This window comes from Charadrius vociferus, unplaced genomic scaffold (genome assembly GCF_000708025.1).
Source record: "Charadrius vociferus isolate BGI_N301 unplaced genomic scaffold, ASM70802v2 scaffold39, whole genome shotgun sequence".
Classification (NCBI taxonomy): Eukaryota; Metazoa; Chordata; class Aves; order Charadriiformes; family Charadriidae; genus Charadrius; species Charadrius vociferus.
Window position 1 is genome coordinate 3,264,881 of NW_009650188.1, and position 12,082 is coordinate 3,276,962.

At 43.2% G+C, this 12,082-nt stretch overlaps 1 protein-coding gene across 1 annotated transcript in view; it reads left to right on the top strand.

Annotated features, from left to right (window-relative positions):
* The window catches only part of KIFAP3 (kinesin-associated protein 3), a 67,351-nt gene extending 55,269 nt beyond the window's left edge, over positions 1 to 12,082 (top strand). The window contains 1 exon segment of the mRNA XM_009892824.1: positions 11,974 to 12,082. Within this exon segment, the coding sequence (XP_009891126.1) occupies positions 11,974 to 12,082 (109 nt within the window).

Here is a 12,082-nt window from a genome sequence, read left to right on the forward strand (position 1 = left end):
AGAGAACTTACTCATCCAAAGTTGGGTGCCAGACCCTGGAGTAGAGCAGTGCTCTCCTGACTGCTCTCGCAGTGCCCCAGTGACCAGACCACACCACCTCTCCAAGGTGTGTGGTCCGTAATCACGAAGGATCATGTTGCACTTGTTTCATTTACTGTAAGAGCTGTTTAATTGCTCTGAACAATTACACTAGTATGCTAAGAGATGAAATAGCTTGCTTGGGAATATTTCAAAGGTGCAATTTTTTCAGCAAGTTGCAGATGCCATTTGGGAGGAGAGTTAGCATTGAGCTTTTAATGCACTTCAGCTCTCTTGGAATATAGGATACTTGGGCCTCTTTCACTCGCAGTCACTTCTTTTACATTTTTTTAGTTGCTTTTTATTTTACTATATTCCACCTGCAGTTGGGCTCGTTTAACTGACATGGTTTAGGTGGCTATTAAGAATTTTAAAAGAATACCAAAATGCTGCAGCAGTTAGCTCAAGTCCTTTGGAATGTCTTACCAAAAAATCCCCCAAACCTGGGTCTGTCTCTTCTGAAATGTAACATTAATTAATTCCCACGTTCTGTCTGCTGCTCTTAGTCCCTCCAGATGTGCTACTAGGAATAGACTGGCTCCCTGGTTACAAGCCATCTGGGCTCTGTAAACTGATTTGCACTTATATTAAACAATAAGTGAACAGAATGCGGAAGAGTTATTAAAGCAAATGTACATTGCTTATAAATCTCAAAGTAAAATATTAAAATGTAGTAAACGGGAATGGAATGTGCAAATGAAGACCTGCTTGTTTTTAATGAGTTTAGCTGTGACCTTCTCGATTTCAACCAAAAGAAAAGAATTTTATTTTTCTCTTTAAAAAAAAAAAAAAGAAAGAAACTATAAAACTGCTTACAGAAGTATCTGAGACAAAAACAAGGAAATATAATGTTCTAAACTTGACTGGTCCAAACCACTCAAGCTGCTGTGACAGCTCATAAAACTGAGAGTAGTTTTTAACTGGACTCTGTTTTACATTGCCAGAGTGAATTTTCCTTGCAGGAAGTAGCCAGAAGGTTTATTTAGTTTCCAGACTGCTGCTTTGATCTTTCCATTCTGTCACTTCTCAGGTTACATAGCCCTTTTTCACTGCAGTAAATCTGCAACAGTTAATGAGAATAAAATTTCCTCCTTCTCACTGATCGCATGCTGTTAAATGCCAAACCACAGCCAGCAGCATATTTGCAGAATTCAGCTGCACTGTACAAAAACAGCACAATCAGTTTAATCTTGTTGGTTTTGTAATTCATTTTATTGAGCTTTCCTTTTTCAAGTGACCTATTTTATCAAGACAAGTGGTTGCAAGGCCAGACCTGGAAGAAAGATTTAAAACTGTAATAAAGTGAAGGGTGTTTTGTATGCTATGTATAAGCATGCTCACTGGATTCAAAATTAAACCTTACAATGAGTAGTTTTAAAAAGTCTTGTGTGTCAGTGGGATATTTCTTATGGTTATTATCTGAACTGAACATGTGCTGCAAACAAGTTTCTAGTCTAAAAATTAATGTAACATATCAAATTAACTTCTTTACCAAATAGTTAAAATTGTTTTGATTCTAAAATTTGACTCTCTGAATCTGTGTTTATCAGCTTCAGCCATTCAAGTATGACTGAACCACCCTTTTCTTTTCCCTCTGGAAAACCAGAATATTTTTTTTTAACCGTGAGATTTAAAAAAAATAATAAGTTTAGAGAGTTTATTTGCCTTTTGGGTTTTGAGATTTTTAAGTTTTATTTTTTCCAAGACTCCCTACCCAACCTTTGGCCTGGAAGCATTTTATTTTTAGTTCATTTAATTAAAGTTGAAATTTTTGCATAATAATGCTACTCCAAGGTACAGATCTCCAAGAAAATGTTCCACATCTGTATTTGTATTTGGCTTGTTCCCTAATATATCCAGTGTTTAGCCCGAAGAAAGGAAGCAGTAAGAGACATCGAGATATACTTCCTTCTTGCTTTACACTAAACTCATCGCTGATTTGGGATAGATTTTTGACAAGGCTTCACTAGGGCTCTGTGTTGATATTTAAAAGTGGTTGAAATCTGGACAATCATCTACAGTGGTAAAAAATATTTCAAGTTTATGCATCAGTCATAATGTTCCAACTGCATTTGCTGTGTGCTCTAGTGAACACTGCAAATCCCCTAGTAATGTTAACTTTCAGAAAAGACTTTGAAAGCTTTTATTGGCTGCAGCTGTAAGTCAAAGCAGAACAGATTTTTTTTACTCTCCCTCCCTCCTTCCCTCTGCATCTGGATTATCATCCACGTTGAGTTGCCCGGTTCTTGGTGCTGAGCCCTGGAGACAGCACGACTATCAGCCAGTAACCTGTTGGCATGGCTCTTCCGGGTATTTGTGCGCAAGAGGAAACTTTTTCCCCCATTTTTATGGAAGCACAGAGCTGAGTGGCAGTGCTCGTACTTCAGGAACTTGTATAAATATTTAAAGGAATAATTCTTCAGCTATGAGCGCTTCAATGCAGGGCACTGAAAACTTGCATTTCCACTTCAGCTGTTTATCTCAGAGGACATTTTCACAGTGACCCTACTCGGTAACCTAGCACAGGAAACCAGAAACACTTCCCTTCTGGAAACGGGAAGGCCAGTCAGCAGCCTGTGGAAGACATGGACCAGATCCTGAGCTGATCTAGTCGGTGACACCACTAAGAAGTCGCCACTTCAGGATCCTATTCTGCTCAACCTGGTGGCTGAAGCTTCTCTACCCAACGTGACGCTGACATTGCTGGAGCTCAGCAGCAGCTCAAGAGGTGCTTGAAACTTTCCCAAGGCAGGCATCTTACTAGTTAAGATTAAGGCAGCCTACTCTTCAATTTTATGGAGTTGACACAAATACTTTGGACTGTGCAAGGAGAGAGGGGGAGGGAAGGACATCTTTGCTTTTTATTGCCTGCTCCTCAGGGCTTTTTTTATTTGTTTTCATTCTTAATTAATTTTTAAGAAATGGATATATCTAATCAGTGGGTTTGGCCAGTTGTTGAGCCAACAGCACAGGAGGTGTTTGTCAGGCTTATAATGGAAAGTCAGAACTCCTGGTTTCTGTTCCAGCTCTGACTGTGCACTTGACCTTTTAACAAAACCTGTACAGCATAGCTGAGAAACTCCCCGTCCTCGTGGCGGAGCTGTGAGCCTGGGTGAGGGAATGCTAATGAAGTTATCCTGATGCCCTCAAAGAAACAAGACAGCTGTATGAAACAACTTGAGTTCTTGAGTTGCTGCTTTGCCTGTGGCTGTATTCTGGATTTGTTGCCTCTCTACCAGATGAGAAATGTTCTTTTTTTCCAATTTGAGGGGTGTTACAGAATAAGCAAAAGTCTTTTCTATCTACGTCAGTCTAATCTGAGTCTTCTCATTGCTGTAGTTTGTCACTTGCCGTCTTTAATATCTGGGGTGTTTTTTCCTTTCAATACTCTGATGGGAACCTGAGGTCATGGAAAAAAAGGAGCAACTTGCTCGGGATCACACAGCAGGTAACTGACAGAGCAAGAAACTGAGCCAAAGTCCCAGGCTGCTTTCACAGAGCTGGGATGGCAAGCTCTACGGCTTTCAAGCAAGGCTCTTGCTGAATTTGGCTAAGCAAGGTCGTTTGGTTTTAGTTCAGTGCTTTCTTACTATTCAGTTGAGAATTATTTTATTTTTTTTTTTTGTTAAATGCTGCCTCCCCACCAGTGAATTTTGGCATGCTTATTGCTTGGTGCATAGCTGGAGCCTGACACAGAAGATGCAGTGTTCATTTCTTCACAATTGTCAGATTTGCATTTGTTTATAATTAAGTGGCAGAAACAGCAGTATTGTGCTGAGATACAACTGGGCACGAAGTCCAAAAGCAACTGGAAACTTTAAGTCATTAAGTGTACTGAAGAAAGCTGGATCACATGGAAGGAGAGACATGATCATTTCCATAAAAGCTGTATCATGATGCACAAGGGAGCTAAAGCATTATTGCACAGGTTCATTCTGACATTTTCTATCTTTTGAGCAGATACAGTATTACTATTTAAGGAACATTAATATTCAATGTTAACGTAGGGATGGACTTGGTATTTGATGCAGTGTTGCACAGTCCCTGCCACAAAACTGCCCTCCCACTTGAGCTTGAGGGATAGAAAGCATGGGAAAAAAGCTTCACAGATAGGGGAGAAAAAGTTGGGACCACGAGAGGCAGAATTTAAGAGACTTGTGGTTTACAGTTTAACGTCATTACCAGTAGTGGGAGAATCTACAGTTACAGAACATTATATAAAGAAACATTGTTTTTTCTAAGGCTTCTCAGTTGTACACTGTTTCTCCATAGCCCATGGTTTGTGCTCTTACTCTGAAGGACAGAAAATTTATGGTCAGTGAAGCAAAACCAGAGGTAGTTGGCACGTAGAAGTAAACAGGATCATCTTCTCAGTTGCTAGAGACTAAGCAAGGGAAAAAGCAACCAGCCTTATGCCACTTTCTGATGCCCTCCGCTCTTTCATGACTGGTGTTCTGAAAATGGTATCCCGTCCAGTGTTTAGCTGACAGTGAGTATCAGCAGAAAGGCCAAAAAGAGTCCATGGGTTTCACAGGCTTTGAGCCTTGGTTAAAGTGTGGCGGTTAGCTGGTACATGCAAAGGATTGGTTAAGTATTTCTTACCTGAAGATAATTATAGAAGCTGGAGGTCTGTCTCTTCTATGTAATTCAAAAACATTTCCCACCTCCTGTGTTTGGATGCACCCCATGCCTGAATCCTCACTGTACAATGGGTCAAGGCCTGGATGCCCCCAGCTCCCCCTCCTTTTCGGTGTCCCGATCTCTGCGCAGAGGTCACCTGCGGAGGGAGGGAACTGCAGCATTTGCTAACCAGTCTCCTCATTGGGCCAGCAGGACTGCAGCTTCCCATATATGACTATACTGCCCTGCACTGCGATCGTTGTCTCCGACCTACAGTCTAGCACCTTTCATCAACACTTAAAAAAAACCCCAGCCAAACAAAAAAACCTGCTCAGAGGAGAGAAAAACACAAAATTTGCTGCTGGCAAACTCCTGTGTCTCTTGTTGGCAAGTTTTATAAAACTGCATCTCAGTTGTATAGGTTATAGTGCTGTGCTTGTCTCAAGATTAGACTGGTGTGCCGCTTCTATGGCTTAGGTACCTCCCGAGGGAAAAATGCTGCCTTCAGTATTCATCTGAACATAACTTGTTTTGCCTGTTATACACAGGAACTGGATACAATATTATAGATTACAGGGGTTTATAGCATGAGAGTTTATAAGGCAATATAGGATGGTAACTGTACCATATGTTATCAGTGGCGCTGTCACACAAGTAGATTCACAGAAGGGAGACATTAGGACTTCAAGGATGCACTGTATGAAATTCTGAATGCCTGCCTGGGGTGAGGTGAGGGATGTTTTGAGAGTGAAGATGATGGTTTTTAGAAACAATAATATAAGGTGCATAAAGGGAGAAGGTACAGAGGAGACAGAGGGGTTGCTGTGAACTTGCCATGGTTTAACCCCAGCTGGCAGCTGGAACCACACAGCTGCTTGCTCCCCTCCCCCCTGGTTTGGATGGGGGAGAGAATCAGAAGAGTAAAAGTGAGGAAAAACTCATGGGTTGAGATAAAGACAGTTTAATAGGTGAAGCAAAAGCCGTGCATGCAAGCAAAACAAAACAAAACAAGGAATTCATTCACTGCTTCCCATCGGCAGGCGGGTGTTCAGCCCTCTCCAGGAAAGCAGGGCTCCATCACGCGTAACAGTTACTTGGGAAGACAAATGCCATAACTCTTCCTTCTTCTTCCCCATCTTTATATACTGAGCGTGACATCATATGGTATGGAGTATCCTTTTGGTCAGTTGGGGCCAGCTGTCCTGGCTGTGTCTCCTCCCAGCTTTTTGTCCCCTCCCAGCCTGCTCACTGGTGGGGGTGGTATGAAGAGCAGAAAAGGCCTTGAGAGCTTAGCAACGACTAAAAACCCCAGTGTGCTATAAAAGTATTTCTCATCCCAAATCCAAAGCAGCTAGTCAACAGAACTGTGCTGATGTCAGCCTTCTGAAGGATGCTCAGAAACCTTCTGGTTTAAACCCCATTTTCTGATACTGGGGAGTAGCTTTGCAAAGCTGTAGGTGTGATCAGTGGCAGCAAGAAGAGGTGCCGTGTGTAAACGGGGGCTGCGTATTTATGCCTGCAAATAAACCCTCCCAGCAGCTCACTTGAGCACCTGGAGAACCTTGGATGTGATTCCTTCATTAGGATTTGGTAGGGTTGCTGATGAGTTGAGCGCTGTAGTGTTTGCTTGATCTTAACAAGGTCAGAGGACCTAGTGATTAATAAATGTATAGATTTTTTTTTTTAAATAAAATAGATTTTATTTTTAATAAAATGGTAAAACTTGTATCCCCAGTAAGCAGCTGAGGACCTCTCAGACGTGAGGCTGGTATAAGGCTTGTTGATGCAGAGTAAGGAGGGAGGATTGACAGGGTTTTAGAACAGGTTTAGGATGAAAAGAAACGTAGGTGAAATCGTGGCTGTGGTGGAAGCACCGTGTCTGCTTAGCTTGAGTTTCCTTTTCAGTGGGTGGTGATTTCAGGATGCTTTAAGTTTGGGTTACCGACCACGAAACTAGTAGGAAGAAAAGGATGACATTTAGGCCGTAAAGTGTAAGCTCCTAAACTGGTATTTCACCCTCTAAGGTGAAGACTTTTCCTGGGCCACCTTTGCCCGCACAGGCAGTCACAGTCTTTTATAGTCTGGTACGTCTCTTGCCGTACTGCTTCATGCCTCTTTCGTGCCTGTGCAGGCCTGTTTCTCAAGCAGTGTTTCTTGCTGGGATTGCTCTGAGATCCATACATGCTACCAGGCAATTTCCAGCTGGACTTCAAGGGGTTAGTTTTGACCAAAAATTTCCCCAGTGACCTGGGACTTGCCTTTCTGAGGCCCTGCTTATGCCGGAGGAATTAGTACTCGTTTTAGAGCAACTTGTCAGCACCAGCACTGGTAACAGTGTGAACGCTAGTGTGGACAGGCTCAGGTGTCTATCGCATCAGGAAAACTTAAAGAAAGCAGCCTTGCTCCTTGGTGAGTCTGCACTCGGGTGCTAATTACCTTAGCTCAGACTAAGCTCGAGAGCCTCTCTGCCTGTACCGTGCGCTCATGAGCAGCAAAGATACCTGAACGGGAACCCCAGCAGAGGGTTGCTGGCAGAGTGCTCCCTGTCTGAGGCTGCCCAGTCTTCCAGACATACCACAAAGCCTATCTGGTCTCCGAGGCTCTGCGTGCAGGAGGCAGTTAAGGAAAGCAAGTATTTTGTGGACACAGTGGGATGCAGGCTGGCATTTCCTGCTGGGAGGGGGGGGACATTGATTGGTCTTTACGTTTTAAATTATGTCAGGGCACCTAGGATCCTAGATGGGCATATTAATTTGGATGTCATGAATCAGAGTAAGTATCAATAAGCAGAGCTGTTAAGAAATCTCTCCTCACTCATGCACATCAGGAACGTTTTCCTCTTCGGCATGTGTTCTTCAGTTCCCCAGCAGTACAAGCAAATTGGAAAGTTCAGCTGTCATTTGGGGAAGGTCATAGATCACACTAGCAGCCTGAGTAATCCAAGAGGTTTTAAGTATCATAGCATTTAGTTTAAAGTGAAATTTGCTCTGACAGGGGCTGGCAGACCAATAGGAAAAAGAAATATTTGTGCTTGGAGAAGTGCATGTGTAGAGACCGCGAGTATAACTGATGGCTGGAAGTGATTTCAGTCTAAAAAAAACAAATCATTAAGAGAGTGCATAGGGGTAAAATACACAGTTCATATTTTAAAGGGTCTCAAAATGAACCAGTAACTGAGGTTAGCAGTACATAGTAATTAGCTGTGCTGTTCACTGTTTAACTCCATCAGCTCCAGGCGTGGTGGTAAACTTTGCACAAGGAAACAGTTGTGCTTTGACGATGTGGTTAGCAAGCACCAATCTCTCTCTGTGTGCACGCGTGCATTTTTTTGAGACAAAACTGCCTTAACTTGCAGATTAAGGCAATGGCATAAGTTAGTTATCGGAGGAGTTCATCGTGGTGGTGTGTGATCTCTGTCCACTATACAACTACGGAGATTGCACGCACTTCTGGTTACCTAGTTGAACAGGGCTGACTAACAGGAGGAAAAAATACCAATTTGGGGATGGGTATTGTTGCCTCAATGGCATCATTATGTGTCCCTAACTTTTTGGAAAGACAGGCTGATGCTTGCTCTGCTGAGCACTGGGTTTCCCTGTAGATGCTGTATAAATCAGGCCAACAGCACGCTTTTCCTAGGAGCAAGTTTTGAAGTTGATTGCTGGTATAAATCTAAGAACACGTGGCACGAATCATGATCTCAGGCCAGTTGTTACCCAACAAGTGTTTACAGCCGAAAAGCTACCATCTTTCCTGGCTCTACCCTTCTGCTGTTCTTGGCAGAAGTGGCAAGGATTCATCAGAACTTGGTTTTTAAACCCCTGTCTCCACCTCCGTAGGTTACGCTTGCAGAGTCATTGCCCTTGGCCTGCCAGCCTCACGAGTAAGCCAGACTCCAGTCTCCAGACGCGTGTTTGCTGTTTTGCTGCCCTAACCCTCCATTACCTCCTGGGCTCAATAGCCTTTCCTTCAGCTAAGAGGACAAGCTTTTTGCTACGTGCTGCCAGTGCAAACAATCAAATAGGCAAAGCTGGTATGTTTCAAGAGCACTAACATGTGAAAATGAAGCCAACTTTTTTTTCTGAAGCATGGACAAGCCTTCATTTACTTAAGAGAAATATTTAGATAGGAGAGAGTGGTGATTTGATCAAGGTGTTTTAATGTGATTTTTCTGTTCCTTTCTTTTTTTTTTTAACTGTCCAAAGCAGTTATCAGCTGATCCATCTCTTCCAGTTTTCTACAGGACACTAACATATGTCTAAACCATTTGGAAATAACTGATACTCCTCGAAGTTTAAACTCTAGGGATCTTTACCTAATTACTTACACATTTATAAAAAAATATGAAAAAATGATTTGCTAAGAATGTGATTGAAACCATATTTTCCCTGCTCTCGTTATCAATTTAAATACATTTATAAGTTCTTTGAATAAGGATTACTCAACTGGAAGTAGCTGGGAAAGCTTTGCCTACAGTGGTAGAGACCCATTGCCACCTTGTGGCCCAGTGTCGTTATTACACATCACCCCCAAACCCCCAGTGTTATTTTAGTTTGGTTAGTATATAATGGAGCGACCAAAAGAAGATCTTGAAGCGCTGCAGCATCAAGAGAAGCCACATGTACATTTAAGAAGAAAGTCCTGCTTCAGGGCATGTCTCGGGCTGCTGTATTTATTGTGTGCCTCTCTGCCACGGTAAACCTGAGGGTGGCTACCGTTGTCTCCCCTGTAAGCCAAGGCATGGCCCCTGCTAGCTTGGCTTGCCATCAGCGGCCTCTCTGTGGACAGGACTCACGGCCTACAGCACTCGCAGCCTACTCGCTCACCTACAGCATCTTTCCAGAATGAAGTTTTCAGTACTTAGCAGAAATGCAAAGAGCCCCTATTCTACCACACTAGTAATAAAGCCAGCTTATCCACAACGAATGTTGATATAGTCACAGCAACAAACGTTGAAAGATAAACTCAGGAAAGCGTTTTCTATTAAAAAATGTTTTCATTATAAATCAATCGTAGATGCTTTAAGGATCTTTGGAACAAAACAGTGGAATTCCTGAGTTTAAAGGTAGCCTTAAAGGATCCTGCTTCTCTGCAGCGTTACACATGTGTGGCATCCCTGGCAACTGGGAACTTGCAGCAGCACAACAAAACTGGACTCTGCACTTCCAAATCCCACTATGCCTTCTTTAAGTATGTTATTAACTCCTAACAGTACTGAAAAAAACTCTTTTAAAGAATCGGCATTGTTTTACAGTAGTTACTGAACTTGGTTTTCTTCTGAACTGCCAAAGAAATTGGTCGGCTTCCTGCTAGGTCCTTGTTGGCTTGTTCGGAAGAGCTTTGTGGCGTGTATTCAGAAAGCTGTACCTAACGGCAGCCCGTGTGAGGGCTGTCTGTCTAATCCCTTTGCATACTGTGAACCAGTAACAGTGGTAGAAGCGGGGACCGTCCTCTGACTAAGGTGACTGCAGGGTTTGGTGTTTCTGGAGACAAGAGTTAGATACAGACAAAGTAACAGGATTTCTCTTAATCCCTTCTTTCAGGTGTCTCTTAAAGCTTCACGCCTGCTAATGAGAAAGCTGTTGTTTGCCAGGTACAAAGGAGGGACCTGGAGAAGGTGCCTCAGAGGTCACCAGCTCATTTCATAATGGGCTTAGAAAAGAGTAATAGGGCTTCGGAGGGGATACAGGAAGGAACGGGTGGCCAGAGGAAGGTGTTGAGCCAGAAGCGTGTGTTCGCATAGCTTTGCACCACTACAGGGTACACCACTGCTACTCTGCTTCTTTTTGCCATGCTGAAGGGACTGATCAGCCTTTAAGGTCAGACTGAGCATGTATGAGTTATGAGACAGGGGCACTGCTGATTCAAACACAGACAGGCAGACGTGGAAACAGCAAAGCACTTTCAGGTGCTGCATTTCTCAAGACACATTCAGGTGAAGCAGAATTATTTTCTCTGCAGTTTGGCTTGTTGACTGTGCCCCCTCCTCCTCGGAGGACAAATCTCAGCCTCAGACCTTTCACCTTCCCATGATTATCGAAATACCCCACTAGTGAGCTAGTTTCCTGAGAAACCAGGCACCGAAGATCCTTCTCTAGGACCTCACGGAGGCACAATCCAAGGAAAGGATCTTTGCTGGGACAGAGCGATGGACGCGGTCCCCCACCACTTCAGCAGAGCCCTTTCAGTCCAACCGATTCAGCAGTGCCAACTTTTTGCTGAGCCAGGGCCTGGGGCCCACCCATTGTACATCTTCTGGATGGGTCATTCTTTCCCAGCCTTGACTGTTGCATAACCCATGTTCCATATGTATAATTGGCAGTAATGAGCTTCAGCTTTTCCCCACTCCAAAAGCACTTTGGTTCTTTGTGTTTTGACAGTCTTCAGAGGGGAAGTTCAACTCCTTTCAATGCATCTTTAGTCAGACAATAAATCAGAATCCTTTTCCATTTGTCCTTCTACTGAAGTGGAAGTTAAAAAGTGGCATAGCTATGAGTAGGCAGTAATCCAGTATCTTAGGCAATTTTCATTTTTCCTCTACCTCCTGCATGAGAGTTACTGTTGAGCATGAAATATGTGCCACTTTTCCCTGCAGTTCTTGTGCTTTAGTATCTAATTCATTGCTGTAGGACTTTTTAGGTGTAAAAGATGCTGTTCTGTATGAAAAATGAATTATTCTGTCTCATTATTACATAGCCTTTCAGTACATGATGAATTCCTTCTGCCGTTTGGCTGTCAATCTTGCATCCCACCAGAAACACTGTCTTTTGCTGAGCTACATTGCATTGCCAGATATTTTCACTTTCTCATTTCTAGCTGGTATTTTCCCAGGGGCTTCAGAAATGTACTAAAGGAAGGAAATTAGATTATTCAGATGTGTTGTGGAGGGCAGGGTAACCAGTGAGCTTTGCAAGAAGCATGCTTGAAGCCTTTCCTGAAAGACATGTTAACTTTAATGTACAGACAGAGAAATTGAGTCACAGAAGTGCTCTGCCGGTGAATCCGTAAAAAGATAGAAAAGAAGACTTCTGTCTCTGCTGGGATTTCTATTTGACCTGAAAGCCTTTCCTCGACAGGAGTTGTGTTGATTTCTCTGCAGCATTTCTTTTCCCATCAAGGGAAGAGGAGACAGCAGTGCTGGCTAGAAGGGGAAGATAGCTTGCAAAGTTGCCTCACAAAATTATCTCCACGGCAGGAAGAGTTGGAGACACCGGCACTAGTGCGCCTTCCCTACCACACAAAACGCTAGTTTCTCTCTCCTCTTTTTTTTTGTAGCATTGGAGTTGACGGATTTGGTCAGTCGCCAGGAGTTCCTGCCCGCCCAGCGACTGCGTATGGATACCGCCCGGATGAACCTTACTATTACAGCTACGGAGCACGATAA